The sequence below is a fragment of the Phascolarctos cinereus genome, unplaced genomic scaffold, assembly GCF_003287225.1.
Source record: "Phascolarctos cinereus isolate Bilbo 61053 unplaced genomic scaffold, phaCin_HiC Scaffold_3;HRSCAF=262, whole genome shotgun sequence".
Lineage (NCBI taxonomy): Eukaryota > Metazoa > Chordata > Mammalia > Diprotodontia > Phascolarctidae > Phascolarctos > Phascolarctos cinereus.
This window is the reverse complement of record NW_027555736.1, coordinates 82,900,658-82,924,229: the sequence shown is the minus strand read 5'-3', so window position 1 is coordinate 82,924,229 and position 23,572 is coordinate 82,900,658. Positions and strand designations below refer to the sequence as shown.

The 23,572-nt window shown below is 39.3% G+C and overlaps 1 protein-coding gene across 1 annotated transcript; it reads left to right on the top strand.

Moving 5' to 3' along the window:
• Nucleotides 1-5,638: 5,638 nt before the first annotated feature.
• On the top strand, nucleotides 5,639-16,525 carry LOC110192724 (antiviral innate immune response effector IFIT1-like). The gene is made up of 3 exons (XM_020964069.2): nucleotides 5,639-6,014; nucleotides 8,361-8,472; nucleotides 14,374-16,525. The coding sequence occupies exons 1-3, from the start codon at nucleotides 6,011-6,013 to the stop codon at nucleotides 15,830-15,832; spliced, it is 1,575 nt and encodes a 524-aa protein (XP_020819728.1). The 5' UTR covers nucleotides 5,639-6,010; the 3' UTR covers nucleotides 15,833-16,525.
• The last annotated feature ends 7,047 nt before the right edge of the window (nucleotides 16,526-23,572 follow it).

The window sequence follows — 23,572 nt, the reverse complement described above, 5'->3', positions numbered from 1 at the left end:
TAAAAGGCTCAGACCTCAGGAGGTCAAAATCAGTATAAGAACTCAGAGAAACCAGGGCAAGACACAAAGCCTGGTTTCAGAACTGAAGATGGAGAGATGAGCAAATAAAACATTATCTATTATTAAATATTACTGCTAATCTAATTCCATAACAACTGAAATGCTCCAAGGAAAAATGGATTTTCCACAAGAACTACATGAATACCTAGAAAGGTTAAGCAAGAGATAAGACGAAAGGAAGGAAATAAAGAAGTAGAGAGAAAATAAAATAAAAGCTCTTGAGGAAAGAATTGGAAGAAGAATAGTTTAAAAAAGAAAGTGGTAAACTTAACCCAAGAAATAAAATCAGCAAACACTAGAATATACCAGAGAGAAATTAATAACTCAATCAAAATGCAAGAAATGTTAGAATGAATTTTAAAAATTAAAAATAGATGAAAAGGTAATATATCTGATATAAAAAATAACTGACCTCAAAAACATGTCAAGAGAAGGAAAATTATGAATAATTGGACTCCATGAAAACAAAAACCATGGTAAAATGACAAACACAAATCTAGATATTATATTTCAAGAAATCACAAATGAAAACTGAAAAGATATATTAGAACCAAAGGTCAAAGCAAAGAAAGAATCCACCAATCACCTCCTGAAAGGAACCCCAAAAGGAAACATGCCAGCAAAAATCTAGACTTCTCATAGTAAAGAAAAAAAAAATATCACAAATATCCCGAACAGAGTTCAAGTAAAGCTAGCGAAGATTGCACAAGCCCCGGCAGAGACCTGAGAACGAGAGGAATTCTTGTAATACAATATTCCAAAAGGCAAAAGAGATAGACTGACCATATGCCAGGCATTATGTTAATCATTAGAGATACGAAGAAAGGCAAAAACAGTCGTTGCCTTCTAGGAACTCACATTTTAATGGGGGAGACGTCATAAAAACAATTAGTTACTACAGGATACATACAGAGTATGCGGAAGGAAATCTCAAAGGGAAAGCACTCAAAGGTAAGGAGAATTAGGAAAGGCTTCTTGCCTAAAATCCTAGTTGGTGGGATTTAGTTGTTGTTTGTCCTGGTGGGCTTTTAGCTGAGACTTGAAGGAAGCCAGGGAAGCTTGGAGGTGAAGATGAGAAGAGAAAGCAGTTCAGGCATTTGGGGCAGACAGTAAAAATACCTGGAGTTAGGAGATGGAATGTCTTGTTTGGGGCACGAAAAGGAGGCCATCTGGAGCACATCTGGGTAGTATGTGAGGTGTGAGAAGACTGCAAAGGTAGGACAGCATCAGATTATGAAAGGCTTTAAAAGCCAAACAGACTTTTGATCCTGAGTTTTGACCCTGAAGACAATGAATAGGAAGCCCCTGAAGTTTGGTGGTGGGGGTGGGGGTGGGGGTTTTGGAGTTATGTTTGTTTTATGGGGGGATGACATAATAAGACTTGTGGTTTAGGAGAGTCACTTTGGGAGCTCAGTGGAGGATGGACTAGATTTTAAAGAGATTTGAGGTAGGGAAGGAAGGAAGGGAGAAAGCAGGCATTAATTAAGCACCTACTGTGTGTCAGGCACTGTGCGAAGCACTTTACAGAATACCATCTCATTTACAAATACTGTCTCATAACAACCTGGGGAGGTAGGCACTATTAATGTCCCCCATTACAGCTGAGGAAACTTAGGCACACAAAGATTAAGTAACTTGCTCAGGGTCACCCAGCTAGCAAATATCTGAAGGAGATCAAAGGAGAGTCCAGAAGTGTGTAATGGGAAGCAAAGCGAATTCTGACTCCCCTACAAAGACTAATGCAGGAAGGGGGTATGAGTGAAGTTGGAACCAGTGCTGGAGAGAGTAACCAGTGATGCCATGTCATCAGGAAGGAGACAGATTCCTCGCCAAGTTGAAGATAGAAGGAGTGAAAAAGCAAAAAGGTCTGAGATGCAATCAGAATTCTTAACAATAGAGTCGTCGGTCATTCTGGAGGGCACACTGGAAGGGCTGGGTGGAGCTGGAGTACAGATTGGACCCCTTGTGAGGGGTCTGGTTGAAGGGGATTGGGGAAAAGGGAGCAGGTAGAGAGACAGAATGGGATTTGTAGAATGACATCTAGGGTTTCAGAATCATTGGGATGGGAGAATATGACTAATATGAGTTAAAGCAGATTAGTAACTGGAAGCAATCCATTAAGGAAAGGAGGTGATTATATCACGCAGGACCTTCTCTTGAAGTCCACCTGGTGGCAAATAATGATGTTGAGTCTTATAAAGCCCAGGAGGCCCAACTGACAACAAATAGGATCAATCCAAGGTACATTCCTGAAGACTGGACAGGAAGTAGGAGCTGGCATTTCAAGGCGGGTCTGGCCTGATCTTTGGAGCACTGGAAGAGGTCCTGGTGCAAAGACAGAAGCCTGAGGCCTCGATCAGGGCTGGTACAGAAGACCTGGGAAGACTCAGAGTAAGGAAGGTAACATGTTGGGTCAAGGCTGATACAGGAATGCGGACAAAGAAGCACGGGCAGGTAGGCAGACGGGCAGGCAGGCTGAATCTAGGGCTCTAAGTTCTAGGTGTGAGGGCAGAGACCACAGGGACACTAGAGCTGAATTCCAGAAGTAGCACCACCCGATAAGTTCCAGATGCCACTGCTCCAGTGTACATATAGTGTCTGGCCCCCTAATCATGGCTCAGAGAGATAAATTATCCCTTAATGAAAAAGGCGTTGTACTTCTGTTCTCAACCCCTTAGAGCAACCAGTGGCATCAAACTCTAATACAAGGCCAGCCACTAATCTGCACATCAGGATCCCCGCAGGCCATAGATAGGTTGGCTTAGTTTTAAAATGTGATGTTATCTATATTGTATTGTATTTGTATTTGTATTTCTTCTGTTAAGTATTTCCCAATGACATTTTAATCTGCTGTGGGTTGCACTGTATATGATGCCTGCAGGCTACATTTTTGTTTTTGACAACTCTGTCTTAGATGACATTGTCTTCCTCTTGTCTTTCTGGTTTTAAATAAACCAAGACACTTGCCCTACATATCTTCCAAATCATTCTGCTCCAGACAGTCTATGTTTGTGGACTTTTTTTTTAATCTTCTGTTGTCCACGATTCGCTAGGGAGGGCAGTAGGAAACAAGGCATTTAGAAGATTATGTAAAAGCAAAATATATCAGTAAATTATGTCTGTTCTTATCCCAGACTCTGTCAAAGCTCTCAAAATTCACTAATTAAGTCTCCTTTTCCTCATGCTCATTGTGAATCAGTTTCACTTTCCAGTTTCTATTCTGGTTTTCATTACCACAACACTGCTCTCTGATCCCCAAACACACACTCAGTTTCACTTTCCAGTTTCTATTCTGGTTTTCAATGCCACGATTGTACATTGTGCCACCCCCAAACACACACTTTATCGGCCAATTACTTTCTTCTTTGAGTAGCCCTGAACTCAATTACCTTGAGAAGCCATCAGACAAGTAAACTAGGCTTCTAAAGAGGATATCAGACTCTTTCACATCCCTACAGAACCACAAAGAAGTAGCCAGAATTGATGAAGTGAAGAATTTGCTTTCTTTTCTATGGCCATTGAAATTTCTAGCTGGTATTTTATTGGACTTAAATGGATGAGCATCGTTCATACCCACTGAGGGCAGATGTTCATCCAGCCCAGTTAGGAGAGAACTCACTCTCCGAGACAGTATACGATCATGTCAAATGAGTAACACAGATAATTGCTAGGGCAGTTCAGAGGGGGGAAAGAGAATAGCAGACCAAAGGCTTTACAGAGAGTAAGACTTCAAGCTGTATTTTAGAAGATGAGTAGAATTTAGATGAGCAGACTGCTGGGAGGAGGGCATTTAAAGGGGAAAGGATACGGGCACAGACACCATAGTCTAGATAGGCAGAAACCAGGCTTGAAAAGCATGAAAGAAGATCTCAGCAAAGTGAGCAGTCACTGATCAGAGTGAAGTACTTACTTACATAAGTAAGAGAGCAAGGCCCAGGACTTGAGGGTCCAATGAAGGAACTGGGACCTTGTGCACAATGGCCTCATGAGACTGTATCCTAAAAGTCACTCCCAAATGTCATTTTTTGTTCTTCAGGGCATTAACGCTGTATTGACTATGAAACCCAGTCTGTATTGCTGTGACTCACTCTCCCAACCTTTTGAACTACCTAGGTCAACATGGTTTCTCAACAGCTGTTGTCATCTTGGAAGCCACCAAAATCCCCCAAAAGTGAATGAGGCAAAGAGGCCAGACCAAAACTCTTTCAAGCCTTTAATGAAACTGGCAGTTCTGCTTACACAGCAATAGAAAAATATTCTTTCTAACAAGTCAGTCAGTCAATAAACATTTATTAAGCAGCTACTATGTGCCAGGCTCTGTGCTAAGCTCTAGGGACACAAAAAGGGGAAAAAACATCCCCTGCCCTCCGGGAGCACATGGTCTAATGGGAGAGAAAACAAGCAATTAAAATATTTATATACATTACAGGATAAATAGGAAATAATTAAGAGGGAAGGCATGAAAATTATCTGAGAGACAGGGTATCTTGCTCATGGAACAGCAAGGAGGTGGATGTCACTGGATGGAAAAGTACTTTTGGAGGAGTAAGGTGTAAGAAGACTGGAAAGATAGGAGGGGGCTCCGTTATGAAGGGCTTTGAAATCCAAACCAAAGATTTTGTATTTGATCTGAAAGGCTATAGAGAACTCCCGGAGTTTATTGAGTCGGCAGATGACATTGTCAGGTCTGTGCTTTAGCAAAGTCACTTTGGTGGCTGAATGGAGAGAGGTCGAAGTGGGGAGAGACCTAAGGCAAGCAGACCCACCAGCAGGCTATTGAAGTAATCCAGACATGAAATGATGAAGGTCTGAACAATGTTAGAAGAGAGAAGGGGATGTATTTGAGACATGCTGCAGAAGTGAAAAATGAACAGACCTTATTGACAAATAGGGTAGGGGGTTAAGAGATAGTGAGGAGTCAAGTCTAGGTTGGTAGCCTGAGGAACTGGAAAGATAGCGTGGCAAGGGAAAGCAAGGAATATCCCAGCTCTCCCATCTTAACCACTGAGTAGAGGGGAATGAGTGAAGGTGAAGACAGTACTATAAAAGGGTGGCCAGGGAGTCTGTGTCATGAGAGGGGAGCCAGGTTTCAGGTATAACTAGAAGATTTTAGGAGAGAGAAAAGATTTTGGATGAAGGAAAGTGTGTTGTTTATGAAGCAGGCATTTCAGAAGGCACAGTGGCAGAAGTGGGTGGCATTTGGTTGGAACATTAGGGTGAGAGAGGTGAGGGGGATGGGAATAAGAAATAAAGTGGTAGGGGATGGGGAATAAAAATGGATGATTATCTACAGGGGTTCAGAATCACTACTATGCATTAGGTATGACCAGATGTGAGAATGTTCATCACTGGGTGGAGGACACCACGCCTCAGGGGAGGCTAGAGGTGGAGTTGGAGACAAGTAGATTGTGAAATGGAAGGCACTTGGTCAGATAGGAGGCTGCCTTTCAACTACCCCTCTTCCATCTGAAGGCTAGAGATTAGACAGGAAATTGTGCAGCAGAAGGAAGCTGAACCTGCAGAGCGGGATATGAAAGTCCTGCTCCTCACTGATTTTCTTATTCCCCTTCACTGTAGAAACAGGGTCAGGAGAAGACGGAAGGCCTGAGGTCAAAAGGATCGATGCTTTTCTTTGCGTGGAGGTTCTCCACATCACTATTGGGAGATCAGACCAGCAACAGAATATGGAAGCTGCCTTGTGTGGGCACAGACGGAGGGCTCTCTCCAGGCCTCTAGCAGACCTCCCTCAAGGGATATGTTTTAAATAGAAAGAGTAATCAGGGCCTGAAGACATAGTGCTCTCTCTCTCTCTCTCTCTCTCTCTCTCTCTCTCTCTCTCAGGGCTCTCAATCCTCCCCACCACCACCACCAAGAGAAGGGAAATTTGCAAAGTATATCTAGTTGGGCCAAGGAAAGGAAATCCATTGTCATCATCTTTTCAGAAAGAATTATGGGTAAGTAGGAGTCTCATTTATATAAGGTTATTGTTAAGGAGTCTGTTTTCATGGGATAGAAGTCATTTTATAACGTATTTGGAGGTTTGTATTGAGAAAGGAATTTTTCCTGCTAGTTTATGATTCATAGTATCCAATCAATAGCCCTTTCTCTTAAGCAGCATTGCACATTTTTAATTCTGTTCAATTAGCCAGCTGCACAAACAAAAAAGGTCCCTTTGTGGACTGAGTAGCAGTCCTTAAACAGGCGCAGTGTTGTGACCTCATTTACAACTTTTGGTACAAAGATGTGGGCATAGAATCTATTAAAAATCACCTCCTTCTTAGGTATTTATTAAATGTCAAACAGATTTGATGAAAAACTGGGAGAGCATCTCCTTAGAAATCCATGTGTTCTATTTCTTATGGTAGAGAGCTGATGGAGAAACTCAGGTAGTCATTATTGATACCATGAGGATAGGGAATCGTGGCTTATTTGTGTGAAGGTTCATCAAGAGGGCCTGGTCACCCTGATAAGGTTTAAAGAATAATACCCTAATTTGGAATATTGATTATGGGTAAAAAAAAAATAACTGCAAAAAGGTCTCTTTAATAAGAGAGAATTTCGCAGTGGAGTCTTTAAGGTTTAACACTGGATGATTAGAGTGATTTAAGCTATTGAATATTGTAGCTGCCTTGTTTATACTGGAGCTACAAAAGAGAAAGGGGCAGCTAGGTGGTACAGTGAATAGAGCACTGGGCCTGGAGTTAGAAAGATCTAAGTTCAAATCTGGCCTCAAACACTTACCAGCTACGTGACCCTGGGCAAGTCACTTAACTCCTATTTGCCCCAGTTCCTCATCTAAAACATGGAGACATACTGGAGAAGGAAATGGAAAACTACTCCAGTATTTTTGCCAAGAAAATTCCACAGACAAGTCCATGGGGTTATGTAAAGTTGGACACAATTAAACACCAATAAAAGAAAAAAAAAACTATAAAAGTAGATTTGCTGATTCAGTCAGAGAAGTATGTAGATCAGTGAACACAGATCAGGCTGGAGAATTGAGAAGCACATCCAGGCTTCTGCTGATTGAAGCTTGTCTGTTTGTAGAATTGCCTTTTCTTATCCAAAAACCAATCTTGAGACTCCCCCGAGATTGAACCTGTTGCAAAGCTCATGGCTTTGGGTGCTGGGATACAGGTTACATATATCTGCGACAATGTCATGCACAAAAAAAAATGATTTAATAAGTATTTGTGGAATTCTCTCTGTTCTCTTCCTGTGTTTCTGTTCATTTTTCTAGCTCCTTCAGGCCTGCTGTTCGTCTTCCTTCTTACTGCTAAATATCAGCTCTCTCTCTGTTCTGCCTTCTGCTCTTATCAGAAAGCTTTTGAACACTCTTTTTTTTCCACACATCCCTTTCTGGCAAATCACTTTCCAAATGACATTGCTAAGGAGATCAGTCACTACTCTGCCAGCCCCATATCTCCAGTAAGGGGACATTTTAATCTGAATACTCCCCTGTTCCTGCATACAGAGGGTCCCTTGCCAAATTCAACTTAAGATGATAAGCTGTTAGACCTCAGTTCATTTGGTCCTATGCTCACATTTGGAGATAAGGAAAGTGAGGTTCAGAAAAGTGAAATGCCCCAGATCAAACAGCTGTCCCACTTCTGCCCTCAGTCCCTTACACCAGAGGTTTCCAAGTCACAATACTCAAACCTCAAGTGAAAAGCAAAGCTCCCAAAGACTGAACCAGATTAAAATGTGATTGGGAAATGTACAACAAGAAAAATAAAAATGCAATGAAACATAAAGGAAGTTTGAGGTTTTCTAAGACAATATGCAGCCCACAGAAATCCTTTTTCCTTCTTCTGAGTTTTAACCCCACACTGCCTTATATCACTTTTTCTACCACTGGTTTGCCTGATTTTTAATAAAAATTTTCCCAAACATTTTCCAAATCATTCTGCCCCAGAGAAGGGTCTATATCCGTGGTTTATTCCTTTCAATCATGTGTATTCTTTGTCATAAGGAACGGTTCCCTAGGCAAAATGAGGGTGGGGTAGAGAAGGAGGGGAAGTAAGGGTGGGCAGAGGATGGGTAAATATTTAGCAGTGATGGTAACAGTATAACAAAAGACAGGAAGTATCGTCTTGTTTTGTTTTGTTTTGTTTTGTTTTGTTTTGTTTTGTTTTGTTTTGTTTTGTTTTAAAACCAAGTTGGTATCTTTCAATACCCCTCTGTGCTATCATTTAGCACTCACTCAGGTCCTCTAGTTTACTGTGAGTGAGTTTCAGTTTCTATTTCACGAAACCCACATGCACATGACTCAGTAAGATCCTCCTCCTTTGGCTATTTAGCTCTGTCTGCCCTGTACTGCCTGACAGAAGCAAAGCTGGCTTCTGAAGAGGAAATCAGACTCTTTCCCATCTCTTCAGAACCACAAAGAAGGAACCAGGAATCAATCATGAGGTAAAGAGCTTGCCTTCTATTTGCCTTTGAAATTTTCTAGCTGCTGTTTTATCAGACTTAAATGGATGAGCATCCTTCATACCCACTGAAGACAGATGCTCATCCATCCCAGAAAGGGGAAAGAGTTCACCCTCCAAGATATTATATTATCAACGTCAACCGAGGCTCCAATGAAGGGAATTGGGACTTTGCCCTCTACAGAGTAAGGAACTATTCAAGGGTTTGCCAACAGGGACATGACCTGATGAAAGGGGTTATGTTAGGAATGTTAATCTGGCAATGGTGTGTAAGAAGGACTAGCAGCAGTACAGACTGGAGTCTAGTGAGAATATTTAGGAGGCTCCTCCAACAGCCTAGGCATAAGATGATGAACTTAGAAGCAAAGTGCAAGTCCTGGGTCACCGGACATATATGTATAAATATATGCCTATAAGTATACATATTGGTATGCATATATACATGTCCATGCACACATTTATGTACACAGAGTTATGTTTTCAAGTTTTCTTCTTTATTTCTTCAATCCAAAAATACTTTTCCTTCACCAGAAGTAACGAGACAGGAAAAACTTGGGAGGATGAGTCTTCCTGACTCCAGGCTGGGTGCTCTATGCACTATGGCACCACCTAGCTGCCCACAACAAGTCTCTCTCTCTCTCTCTCTCTCTCTCTCTCTCTCTCTCTCTCTCTCTCTCTCTCTCTCTCTCTCTCGACTTCAGTTTCTCCTATTCCTTCCCTTCCATTTCTAGATCCTCTTCATCTCATGCCTGGACTGTTGCAGGAACCTCCTCACATTACCATATTAGAAAGAAAACATAGACCAAAAAAAAAAAAACCTCAAGAAAAAAAGTTTAAAATCTCTGAGGATAGATAGCATTTTTCATCATAAGTCTTTCAGAGTTGTCATGGATCATTGTACTGCTGAGAATAGCTAATTCATTCACAGCTGATTATCTTCCAATATTGCTGTTACTTTGTACACAGCACACTTCACTTTGCATTAGCTCATAGAAGTCTTTGCAGGTTTTTCTGAGAGCATCTTGCTCATCATTTCTTATAGCACAATAGTATTCCATCAAAATCACATACCACAATCTGTTCAGCCATTCCCCAATTGATGGGCACCCCCTCAATTTTCAATTCCTTGCCACCAGAAAAGAGCTGCTATAAATATTATCGTACATACAAGTCCTTTTCCTCTTTTTTAAAAAATTTCTTTTGTGATATAGACCTAGTAGTAATATTGCTAGGTCAAAGGGTATGCCCTTTGGGCATAGCTCCAAATTGCTCTACAGAATGGTTGAATCTGTTCACAACTCCACCAACAGTACATTAATGTCTCATTTTTCCCACATCCCCTCCAATGTGTATCATTTTCCTTTTCTGTTCTTATTAGCCAATCTAAATAGGTACCTCAGAGTTGTTTTAATTTGCATTTCCCTAGCCAATAGTGAGTTAGAGCATTTTTTTCATATGGCTGTAGATAGCTTTGATTACTTCGTCTGTAAGCTGTTCATATCTTTTTGATCATGTATCAATTGGAGAGTGTCTCTTATTTTTATGAATCTGACTCCATTCTCTATATGTTTGAAAAATGATCTTTAACAGAGAAACTTGCTTCAAAATTTTTTTCACAGTTACTGTTGCTAACTGTATTTCCCTTCATTCTATCCCCCTCCCTGTTTATTCTATTCTCTCTTTCCTTTCAACCTATCTCTCCTCAAAAGTGCTTTGCTTCTGACTACTCTGTCCCCCTTCTATCACGTGCTCTCCTTCTCTTATTTTCTTCCCCTCCTACTTTCCTGTGAGGTAGGATAGATTTCTATACACAGTTGGGTGTGTATGTTATTCCCTCTTTGAGACAATCCTGGTGACAGTCAGGTATACTCACTCTCCCTGAACTCCCCTCTTTTCCCCTCTACTGTAAAAGCTTTTTTTCTTGCCTCTTTTATGTGAGATAATTTATCCCATTACACCTCTCCCTTTCCCTTCCTCCCAGCACATTTGTCTCCAAGCCCCTAATTTTATTTTTTAGAAATCAACTCACACCTGTGCCTTCTGTATACATACATACATATATAGATAGATAGATAGATAGATAGATAGATAGATAGATAGATATAAAATGTGTATATATGTGTGTGTGTGTGTATATATACAAGTATCATCTTCTCATATTGGAATGTAAACAGTTTAATCCTATTAAGTCCCTGGTAACTTTCCTTTCCTGTTTACCTTTTTATGCTTCTCTTGAGTCTTGTATTTGAAAGTCAGCTTTTCTATTCAGCTCTCTTCTTTTCATCAAGAATACTTGAAAGTCCTCTATTTCATTGAATGTCCACCCCACCCACCCCTGAAGGATCATTATACTCTGTTTTCTGGGTAGGTGATTCTTGGTTGTAATCCTAGCTCCTTTGCCCTCTGGAATATCATATTCCAAACCCTCTGATCCTTTAACATAGAATCTGCTGAATCTTGTGTGGCTCCACAATTGTTTCTTTCTGGTTGCTTGCAATATTGTCTCCTTTACCTGGGAGCTCTGGAATTTGGCTACAATATTCCTGGGAGTTTTCATTTTGGGATCTCTTTCAGGAAGTGATCAATGGATTCTTTCAATTTCCATTTTACCCTCTGGTTAGGCAACTTTCCACAATAATTTCTTGAAAAAATGATGTATAGGCTCTTTTTTTTGATCATGGCTTTCAGGAAGTCCAGTAATTTTTAATTATCTCCCCTGCATCTATTTTCCAGGTCAGTTGTTTTTCTGATGAGATATTTCACATTGCCTTCTATTTTTTCATTCTTTTGGTTTTATTTTATTGTTTCTTGATTTTTCACAATGTAATTAGCTTCCACTTGCTCAATTCTAATTTAAAAAAAACTATTTTCTTCAATGAGCTTTCATACCCCCTTTTCCTTTTAGCAAATTCTACCTTCTAAGGAGTTTTTTTCTTCTTCTTCAGTGAATTTTTGTGCTTTTTCTATCTGGCCAGTTCTGCTTTTTAAGGCATTCTTCTCCTCATTGGCTTTTTGGATTTCTTTTACCATTTGGCCTAGTCTCTAAGGTGTTATTTTCTTCAGCATTTTTTGTATCTCCTTTACCAAGCTGCTGACCCATTTTTCATGATTTTCCTACATCACTCTCATTTCTCTTCCCATTTTTTCTTCTACCTGTCTTACTTGATTTTCAAAATTCTTTTTGAGCTCTTCCATGGCCCCAATTCACATTTTTCTTAGAGGCTTTGGATGTAGGATCTTTGACTTTGTTACCTTCTTCTGAGTGTGTGTTTTGATCTTCCTTGTCACCATAGTAACTTTCTATGGTCAGAATTTTTTTTTCTATTGTTAGCTCATTTTGCCAGCCTATTTCTTGATTTTTAACTCTTTGTTAAAGTAGGGCTCTGCTTCCAGGGTGGAGGGTGCACTGTTCCAAGCTTCAGGGGTTTCATGCAGCTATTTTCAGAGATGCTTCTAGGGACCTGTAAGTTTTCAGTTCTTCCAAGGTGGTATGATGTAAGGAAAGGTGTTTACTACTCTCCTGGCCTGTGCTCTTGTCTGTGAGTGACCACAAGCACTTTTTTCTGCCCTGGAACTGTGACAATTCACACTCCACTGTGACCACAAGCTCTGGTGTGTTAGTATACTTCCTCACTCTGGGACTGCCATCCAAGACTTTCACCCTGATCTGAGTATGGGCAAAGCAACAGAGTCCTGCCTCAGGGCTAGCAAAAAAAAAAAGGAAAAAAATGGACCCTTGTAATAATCTCCTTCTGACCATTGTCCAACCTCCTTACCATCTGTGGGCTGAGCGCTTCAGAAGCAGCCGCTGCCACTGCTGATTCAGCAGCTCCCAAGGACTGCTCATGGTTCGCTGGAGCTGGGTTTGTGCTAGCATGTTCTGCACTAGATTGTGCTATACTCTTACCCAGGTATGACAGACCTTTCCTGCTGACCTTCTAAGTTGTCTGTGGCTGGAAAATTATTACACCCTATACTTCTGTGGGCTTGGCTGCTCCAGGAATTATTTTATGGCATTACTTAAAGGTATTTGGAGGGGTTTTGAGGATAGCTCAGATGAGTTGCTGTCTTTTCTCTGCCATCTTCAATGGTGGTCATTCTAGTCTCCTTTCTATTGTTTGTTCAGTACTTAAAAATAGAATATCCTTCCTTCCTTCCTTCCTTCCTTCCTCTCCCTTTATCCACATGGAGAATCATACTCTTACATATGGGTACTCTAACCAAAGGAATATAAATTTTGATCACTGCAACCTTGCAAGATATTTTGGAGTTTAGGGGGCTAGATTTTTTTCTCTTCCCTAATTATTTATTCTATTTTTTTAAAAACCAGGACAATTAATTCTTTTGATCTGTGTAGTTTCATTTATGATTTCTTGAAATAGAGCTCTGGAAAACCAGGCCTTGATAATCCATTGGGATTCAAATGGAGCTACCTGACCATGCCTTAAACCCAAATCACTCTGGTTCTCACTGATTGGCCAGTAGAAGGACCCAGACCAAGCCTCACTTGATCATTGTTTGGGTTTTGATGGCTCAGAGCATAGGTTCCCAAGATGGGTGCAAATCACCCCCCAGGGGGGCGCTGGAATGATCCAAGCAGGTGGTAGTAGCCTCAGGTGCAATTGGGGACATTGAATAAAAATAAGGGAGTGGTGGAAGCATAAGGAAAGAAGAGAAGAAAATTTTGCAAAATCTTTCATACATGTTTCATATGTTGTATAACAGAGTTAAAGTCAGCGATCACATTATTTTCCAAACAAATACACAAAATGCAAGTTATAAGCACTCAGTGCTCAAGTCCACTGACAGGTCTTAAAAGCAAGTGTCGGCAGACGAGCATGTCAGGCACTGTTGGGAAGTCCAGCATATATCAGCTGGAATATGTGTGTATTGTGACATGCTTACAATACGATACTATACAGTTATATGACACAATATTGCCTCATCAAAATTTCAATACAGGAAAAACCCCACAAATTTACAATAAACTATTAAATTTAAGACATCATTATTTTTTAATTTATGATTTTTTGAAAATTTAAAAAAAAAACCACTAAAGGATTAAATAAACTAGATTTCCAGGGGGGCATTGAGTATTTTTTTTGAAAAGGGGATGGTAGGGGCAGCTAGGTGACACAATGGATAGAGCACCAGCCCTGAAGTCAGGAGGACCTGAGTTCAAATGCGGCCTCAGACCAAACACTTGATACTTACTAGCTGTATGACCCTGGGCAAGTCACTTAACCCAAATTGCCTTAAAAAAATAAGAAAGAAAGAAAGAAAGAAAGAAAGAAAGAAAGAAAAAGAAAGAAAGAAAGAAAGAAAGAAAGAAAGAAAGAAAGAAAGAAAGAAAGAAAGAAAGAAAGAGAGAAAGAGAGAAAGAGAGAAAGAGAGAAAGAGAGAGAGAGAGATGGTAAGCCAAGTAAGTTTGGGAACCTCTGGCTCAGAGTAAGTATATATAGCAACTGTTTCTGCTCTGGCCAGAAATCGTAAGGGTCTTCCCCTCCCATCTTTATTTATTTATTTATTTGCTGAGTGGGCAAACTAGGCCATCTTTTGCCTCATTTCTTACCTAGTCTTAAATCACTGAATGGGTGTTGCCTCAGACAAACTGAGACCTTGGAAACACCTTAGCTTAAAAAGGCCAAGGTCTCTCACTGCATCTGGGACCGTCTCCAGTCATCCTGACCTATGTGTTGCCACTGGATCTAGATGACCCTGGAGGAGAGAGTGAGGCTGGTGACTTTGCACAGCCCTCCCTCACTTAAATCCAATTCACTTGCAAGTCAAGACATCCACCCTCCTGCTGTCATTGGTCCTCTTTGAGAATGAAAGACAGACAACAACAACCTAATAATGAAATATTCTATTTTTGTATCCACAGTGAGATGTCCGAGAAGAATCCTATGATGGATGCCCTGCTTGAGTTGAGATGCCACTTCACATGGGATTTAATGAGAATAGACATATACTTGCCTGATTTAGAAAACAGAATTCTGGATGAGATTGAGTTCCTGGACACAAAATTCAATGTGGGAATTCACAACATGTTGGCCTACGTGAAGCATATGAGGGGTCAAAACGAGAAGGCTCTAGAAAGCTTGAGAGAGGCTGAAGAATTGATTCAAAAGCTGAATGATGATAATCAAGGAAAGATAAAAAGCCTTGTGACCTGGGGAAACTATGCCTGGATCTATTATAACATGGACAGACTCCCTGAAGCCCAGACTTACCTGGAGAAGGTAGAAGCAAGTTGTAAGAGGCTTTCAAGCCCCTTCCGCTATAAAGTAGAACTTCCAGAAATTGACTGTGAGGAAGGGTGGGCCCTGCTCAAGTTTGGAAAGGAGTATTATGAAAAGGCCAAAGCTTGTTTCCAAAAGGCCCTGGAATCAGAGCCTGAGAACCCTGAATTTAACACTGGATTCGCGATTACGATGTACCGTCTGGATTGTCATCAAAATATTTCTCCAGAACCTAGTATTTCTCTAGAGCCGCTACGACGGGCAGTCGCAATCAACCCAGAAGATGCTTACCTTAAAGTTCTTCTTGCCATGAAGCTCCAAGGCCTTAAACAAGAGAAAGAAGGAAAAAAGTACCTTAAAGAAGCTTTAGAAAATATGTCATCACAGCCCTACATTCTTCGCTATGCAGCCAAATTTTATGGCAAGAAAAGGCGCCTGGATAAAGCTTTGCATTTCTTAAAAATTGCTTTGCAAGCCACTCCGTTCTCTGCTGTCCTACATCACCAGATGGGATTTTGTTACAAGTTGAAAATGATTGAAATCAAGAAAGCTACCAACTACAAGCCACAAGGCAGGGATAGACAAGATCTTGATGAAATAATTCAATCAGCCATATTTCATTTTAAAACTGCGACAGAGTACAGACCCACATTTGAGGTAAGTCACATAGAACTAGGCAACATGTATGCAGAAGCAGGTGACTTCCAAAAAGCAGAAGAAAGCTACCAGAGGGTACTAAATATGAAACAACTTCAAGATAAGATAAAGCAAGAGGTCCTCTATAACTATGGCCAGTTTCTAGAGTTTCACAAGAGGTCTGAGGCTGATGCTTTCACCCTTTACCTGGAAGGACTAAAAATAAACCCAAAAAATAAATGGCTTCTAATTGCTTTGGAGAAACTCGCTAAAAAGCGTCTTCAGAGAAATGCATCAGATGTAGAGAGTTTGAGTCTCCTAGGATTCATCCATAAAATGAAAGGAGATCCAGGACAAGCCATACAGCTGTACGAGACAGCTCTAAAGGCGGGCTCCTCCCTTCTGCTTTCTGGAACACCTCTGTTCCCTCCAGATGCTGCTCAAGAAGCACTAGCTTCTTCTTGAAGCCTTTCCAGATCCCCTCAGTTGCCACTGCATTCTTTTCTCAGCAAACACCTTGTATCTGCAGAGTTTATATTCAGTTGTGCCTATTCCATGCGTATTCGTTCTGTATTTTTTTCATATTGACTTCTTGTCTACTAGAATGCAAACTCCTTGAGAGTAAGGATCATTGCATTCTTTGGAATTGTATCTCAAATGTCTAGCACAGTGCTTACTTAGTTCAATGCCTGGTACATGGTAGGTGCCTGATAAATGTTTATTGAACAATGATTCAAGACAAATGCGAAGGACTCATAAAGGAAAATGCTATCCTGATAGAGAACTGATGGACTCTGAATGCAGATTGAAGCATATCTTTTTCACTTTATTCTTTCTCGTGTTTTTTTTTTACTTTTGATCTGTATCTTTTTCCATAATTGTAGTGAATATGGAAATATGTTTTACATGATAGCATATGTATTAACTAAGAGGGGAGGGGAGGGAGGGAGAAAAATTTGGAACTCAAAATTTCATAAAAATGAATGCTAAAATTTTTCTTGATTTGTAATTGTGGGAAAAATAATACTATTTAAAGCAAAAAAAAGTTTAAAAATAAATGTTTATTGACTGACTGATTGTTGACTGATTGATGGATGGATGGATGGATGAATTGGATGCTGAAAATAAAAGCCTCCATCAGTGGCTATGGTAGATTTACTTCTTTGTCTCTTTTCATTCTTCTAACACCTTCACAGGCTGTCTTCTTACTTCTAAACACCAGCCCTCTCTGTTCTGCTGCCACTCTTCTCAGTGAGAGTTTGGATGCTCAGCAATAATACTTAGCTCTTTTCGGCAGATCACTTTCCAATCTATATCTCTAGGGGGCCAGTTCCCATTGTTCCAGTTCCATATCTCCAATATCTCAGGACATTTCAACTCATATATCTCACCATAACTGCATACTCTAAATGCCCCCAAACCAAACACATCTTACAAATCAGAGTCTAATTGGCCTTAAGCTCTTTTTTCACTAATAAGGAAATTGAGGCTCAGAAAAATGGGGTGTCCCAAAGTCAAGCAATGATCCTACTTTCTGTTCTTGTTCTTTATACCACCACATCACCTCCCACTAGTTAATCTGGATTTAAATGAAATTACTTTCCCCAAAAACCTTCCAAATGATTCTACTCCAAAGAAGGGTCCATATTCTTAGATTTTCCTTTCTTTCTTTTAAAAAATGAATAATTATCAGAGATTGCTCATAAGATATAGTGTAGGGGAAGGGATATAATCAGAAATGACAGTGATTTTTTTAAAAAAACATCTCAATTAGAAAAATAATTCTGGATTCTTAACCAATCTTTTGTCACAGCATTCAGCCTTCACCATTAAGTGACCTTTCTCCAAAATGACCTCTACCTCATTGTGAATCAGTCTCATTTCCAGTTTCTTTTTTCCTAACTGTCCCCACCCCACTCCCTATGGCTAAATACTTTATCAGTTGATTGTTTTTTTCTTTAACTATAATACTGTACTTAAAGGGTCATGAGACATAAATAAGACTTCTTCTTTGGGGGAAGTGAAAAACATACATAGAACTTTTGAAATAGATGAACTTTGTCCCTCCTCAAAACCTCGGTCATATAATTCATACAACTTGAAGGAAACTTGACGACTCCATTTTAGGCTGATCCTGTCCCTTTCCTGATTCCCTCAAAGCTTCATGCTTCGAAATTACCCTGTCTCCTTTCCTACTTTCAATTCTCAATTCCATTTGAGTTCCAGTGCAGTTTTTTTAGTTTGAGGTACAATTCATTCCGATCCACAATGTAAATTTAAAAAGCAACATATCTTGCAGAAACAGCTTGTGGATGACAAAAGCTGGAATCCAGATAACTAAATTCTGTGCTCTGATGGATTATGAGGGTTGCTGAAAGGAAAAATTGATCTAAAAGGGAAAAAGCAACGTAAGCCAAATCTCAGTAACACTAATACCTTAGAATTTCCTTAGTCTTACAGAAGTATTTAGATTTTTAAAGAGTTAATATTTGTCAGAGCAGCTAGGGAGAGCAGTGGATAGAGTACTGGCCCTGGAGTCAGGAGGACCTGAGTTCAAATTCAGCCTCAGACATGTAACACTTAACTAGCTGTGTGATCCTGGGCAAGTCACTTAACCCCATTGCCTAGTCAAAAAAAAAAAAGTTAATATTTGTTAACCCAAGGTTCAATTGAGTAAATGAAGTGAACGTTTCAGGCCATTGATGGAAATATTTTGACAGACTCCCCGAAGCCCAGACTTAACCTAGACAAGGAGAAGCAAATTGTAAACGGCTTTCAAGTCCTTTCCGCTAGAAAGAGGAACTTAGAGAAACTGATTGTGGGGAAGGGTGGGCCCTGCTCAAGTTTGTAAGTAAGTATTATGAAGGGGCCAAAGCTTATTTCCAAAAAGCCCTGGAATCAGAGACTGAGAATTTTGTATTTAACACTGGATTTGCAATAGCCATGTTTTGTCTGGATAACCCTAGCAGAAGAGATCATCCTAGTATTTCTCTAGAACCACTAAGACAGTCAGTCCCCAACAACCTAGAAGATGCTTACATTAAGGTTCTTACACTGAAGCTCCAGACCCTTGATCAAAAGGAGGAAGGAGAAAAGTACCTTGAAGAGGACTTAAACAGTGTGTTATCACTACAACCTTCTCTATGCAGCTAAATTTTACTACAAAAAAATGGTGCCTGGATAAAACTCTTCAATTCTTCTGAAAATGATTCAAATCAAGACATCTAACAACTACCAGCCATGAGGCAAGGATAGACAAAATCTTGAGAGAGCAATTCAGTCAGCCACATTTAATTTTAAAAGCACAATAGATGGGGCAGCTAGGTGGTACAGTGGATAGACCACCAGCCCTGAAGTCAGGAGGACCTGAGTTCAAATCTGGCCTCAGACCAAACACTTGACACTTACTAGCTGTGTGACCCTGGGCAAGTCACTCAACCCCAGTTGCCTAAAATAAAATAATAAAAGTAAATAAAAAATAAAAAAGGAATTCAGGGCTATATCTCTAAAAGACACTCAATTTTGCATACCCTTTGAACCAGTGTTACTACTACTAGGCCTATACCTCCAAAGTGATCAAAGATATGGGGAAAGGATTTATATGCAAAAATACTTGTAACACCATTTTTGGTTTTAGTTAAAAAAAAATAAGCTATGGTGGTGCCTGGAATGTCTAAATAAAATGTTATATGCACTGAGTGGAATATTATTGCCCTATAGGAAATGATGAAGTGATGAATTAAGAGACAACAGAGAAGATTTATGAATTGATGGAGAGTGAAGTGAGAAGAACCAGAAGAACAATTTACACAGTAATGATAACATTGTAAAGAAAAATAGGTTGGAAAGACTTATAACTCTGCTCAATTCAATGACCAGCTGCTACTCCAGAGGGTTGATGAAGTTCACCAATGCCCTTGTCAGAGAAGCTGGAAGACCAAGGGGCAGATTAAAATAGCCATTTGTGACGTGGCTAATGTGTGAATTTGTTTTGTTTGAGTACATTCATTTGTTATTAGAAAGGCATCAGGGTTTTTGTGGTGTGGAGAGGGGGATGATAAATAGGAGAGAGAGACAGAGAGAGAAAGGAAGAGAGAGAATGAGGGAGAGGGAGGGAGGAAGAAAGGAAGGAAGGAAGGAAGGAAGGAAGGAAGGAAGGAAGGAAGGAAGGAAGGAAGGAAGGAAGGAAGGAAGGAAGGAAGGAAGGAAGGAAGGAAGAAGAAACAAGCTTTTTGTTTAATCTGGGCAGAATAAAGCAGAAGGAGGTTCAGAAGGAACAAGCAAGACATTTTTGAAATTAATATGCTGAATTTATTCTATTCAACAGCTAGATAGCAAAATAGATAGAGCAAGGGACCTCAAGTTAGGAAGGCGAATTCAAACACAGCCTCAGACACTAGCTGTCTGATTCTGGGCAAGTCACCTAACCTTTCTATTTTTCAATTCCTTATCTGTAAAGTGGATTTATACCCATTTTAAAAGCATCTATAAGGATTATTATGAGGATAAAATGAGATAATGTTGGTAAAGGGCTTTGAAAACCTTAAAGCATTACACAAATTCAAGCTTTTATTCTTTTTCTTTTTTCTTTTTTATTCATTTTAAACTTAAGTACAAAATGAGAAAAGAAAAAAGAACATTTCCATATACACAGCAGAACATGAGAGAATTCAATATAAAACAATAAATTTCCATTTCAAAATGTTTACTTTTTTAACCTATGTAATAAATACTATACATTGTTTTCAAAACTACCCAGCTTTTCTGTACTTCCTTCTAGGTTTTCTTTTGTTCTCTGCTGTGCACTTTTTATTTTTTTCTCCCTCCCTCCCCACCCCTCCTTACAGAAGGCTACAATTACACATGAATATATATATATACATATATATATATATACACACACACACACACACACATATATACATTCAGATCTATAAACATACACATACATACACACATATGCATATATGTAAGACCATACATACTATGTCTATTTCTGTTTGTCAGTTCTTTCTCTGGAGGTGGATAGCATGTTCCTTCACGGGTCCAAGTCTTTCCATGTATTTCTACATCAACCAGCTCATCATTTCTTATATCACTGTAGCATGCCGTGATGATCAGATACTACAACTTGTTTAGCCATTCCTCTATGGAAGGGCATCTATCATTTTAGCCAATCTGATATGTGTAAGATGATACCTCAAAGTTGTTTTAATTTTCATTTCTCTAATAAATATTAATTTAGAGCATTTTACATGATTATGTATAGTTTTAATTTCTTCATTGAAAAACTTCCTGTCCATATCCCTTGACCATTTATCAATTGCAGGATGACTCATATTCTTATAAATTTGACAAAGTTCTTTACATATTTGAGAAATTAGACCTTTATCTGAGAGACCATCTATGAAAGTTTTCCCCCAATTTTATGCTTTACTTCTAATCTTGGCTACATTAGTTTTATTTATACAAGAAATTTTTAATTTTAAATAATTGAAACTATCCATTTTATACCTCAACAATGCTTTCTATCTCTTATTTCTTCATAGCCTATCTATAAACCTGATAGGTAATATGTCCCATGTTCTTCTTATATTCTTTTTTTTAATGCAATGTGTATGTAATAGATTCATGGTTTCATACAAAATCGTTTTGTTCATCTTTACATTTGGAAATGCTAATATTTGATGATGTTCATTAAGTATAGAATGACAAAAAGAAACAAAAATAAAAATTTATTTTAAAAACTATTTTCTTCTCCTCTCCTCATCCCCATTACAAAGGCAAAGTCAATTCACTTCATCTTTAAAATTTTAATGGGAAATGCACCCAAGAGAAGATACACTGCACTGAGCAGTGCAGTAACATTTATAACTGCACTAAATGACCTATAAAGTATTATGCAGAAAGTCCTTTTTCAAAAGGAACTGTAAGTATTTGATGAGGAATTTTAAGCAGCTAGTTTAATTGTCATTGCTAGTTACATGTTTAATCTTTTATTTTTTAATTTTTGCTTAAGTAAAACAAATGTGTGCTTAACTGGGACCAAAATGAAACAAAACAAAACAAAACAAAAAACCCAGGATCTGACTAGTGCTGCCTCTGGACTGCCTCCCTCCCTCCACTCTGTATCCTCTGGATTCCTTCTTGGCCCCAGGCTCAAAAATGAGGCCTGCTGTTACCAGGCAACAGTGAAGACAGCTGCCCCTAGAGCTTATCACAGCTGTATAGACTGCTGGAGGGTGGGGGATGGTGCCCAATTCTTTCCAAGAATGTGAATCCTAAGAGATTGCAGGATTCTGTTTAAAAACAGGGCCCATCCTTTCATGTGGTTGCTATGCAGGATCTATGATATAGAGGCTAATGAACTTTCTTCACATTATCTCCAATATTTTGTTTGGTTTTCTTACACTAAATCTATTCCAGGCCAGTCTATGCAAAAGTTTTGTGCTCTCTGAGGACAGGCAGGTGCCATAACTTGGATACATTCTGCACAGCTACCTACTACCAAGTACTAATGGTCCCCTGAGGCAGAATGCTGACGAAATTCTCTTCCTTCCCTTCCCCTGCCCTCCCAAAAAAGCTCTATGAATTCAGGGTAGGTATTATCTGGTCTTCTTTAAGTGGAAGAAGCCAGGAAAGGTGTGTGGCACAATGAATAACACAGACCTAGACGCAGATGCCAATTTCAGAGATGTGCCATGACACTCCCTCCCCCTAGCTAATAATAATAGTTCCCATTAATGTTTACAAAGCACATTACACACATTAGGGGTGTATGAAAAACATATCAGGTATATTTCAGTCATGGCTATTGGGAAAACCCTTAACTAAACAAAGAATAGAGAGGATTACAAAGGTCTGGTCCATGATATCATGTGGGAAACTAAAAAAAGTCTAAGTCCAAGAACCATCCCCTAATGGACCGGCGGTCAAGATATGAACAAGCAGTTCACAAAAGAATGGCAAAATATTAACAACTGTTCTGAATCACTAATGCTAAGAGAAACACAAATCAAAATGCCTCTGAGGGCAAATGTTGTAGGCGCTGAGGAAAAGCAGGTGCACTAATAAAGTATTTGTGAATCTCTGAATTGCTTCCCCTCCCCCCCGGCCCCATTCTGAGAAACAATTTGGAATTGTTCTAAGAAAGAGACTAAAATACCCATAGTCTGGATCGGGAGCCAAAGGATCCGAGTTTAAATACAGCCTAAGACACTACCTATGTAATCCTGGGTAAGCCATGGAAGCTCTCTATGGCCTCAGTTTCCTCATTATAAAAGGATGGAGTGGGATTCGATGAAAATGTCTTTTCCAGCTCTAATTCTATGAATTTATTATCTTTTAACTCCGAGATCCTTCTGCTGGGTATACACTTCAAGGAGGTAGATCAAAGTTAGAAATAAAGTTCTCATGTATCTCAAAATAGCTGAAGTGACATTTTTTTGTAGTAGCAAAGACTGAAAACAAAGTTGATGACCATGGATTGAGCAATATGTAACAGAAAAAATGTAGTGGAATGTTGATTATTGTGCCATAAAAAATTATTAATATCAAGCTTGGCAAGACAAACAGCAATAACCTTCTCTTTTCCACTGAAAAGAGAAAAAGTCTGTTTGCTTTTTCAGTGACAAAAATAAAACTCAACTTAATACAAAGTAAAATCAACAGACCCAGGAAAATATATACAATTAGCCACAATATAAACGCAAGTTGAAAAATTGGAAAAAAAAACCCCACAGCTGTGTAATAATGCCTAAGCTTGGTCTGGGGGAGAGATAGAATATACCTCAGTCCCTTCTTTGCAGAAGTGGCATGATCACAGGTTCTGAATAAGACATATACTGCCAAGTTAGTTTATGTGTTTTGCCGAAATGTTTTTATTTCTCCGTTATTTGTAATGAGGGATGGCACTCAGAGGAAGAGATGGAGGAGAGATTTCTTTGAAAATCAGGGTGATGTAAAAACGAAAGCTATCAATAAAACATTTTAAAAGTAAAAAAAAAACTTGCTTTTCCATAGCCACCTAAAAGCACACCATTTCAGCCATTCATTTTTGTATAACTATAGGATACAAAGGGTTGGGTATTTATGGTTGGGTCAACTCAAATCCATCATCATTCCTGAGAAAAGCCATTCCAATCACAAAATGTAGAGGGTGTCTCCGTGGCTTCGCCTTTAGATACAGAAGGTGAAACTAGGACT

Bases quoted from the DNA above. Each gene is read 5' to 3' on its own strand.
- LOC110192724 (XM_020964069.2), top strand. The intron at 8,473-14,373 runs GTAAAGAGCTTG...TTGTATCCACAG, and splicing joins AACCAGGAATCAATCATGAG to TGAGATGTCCGAGAAGAATC.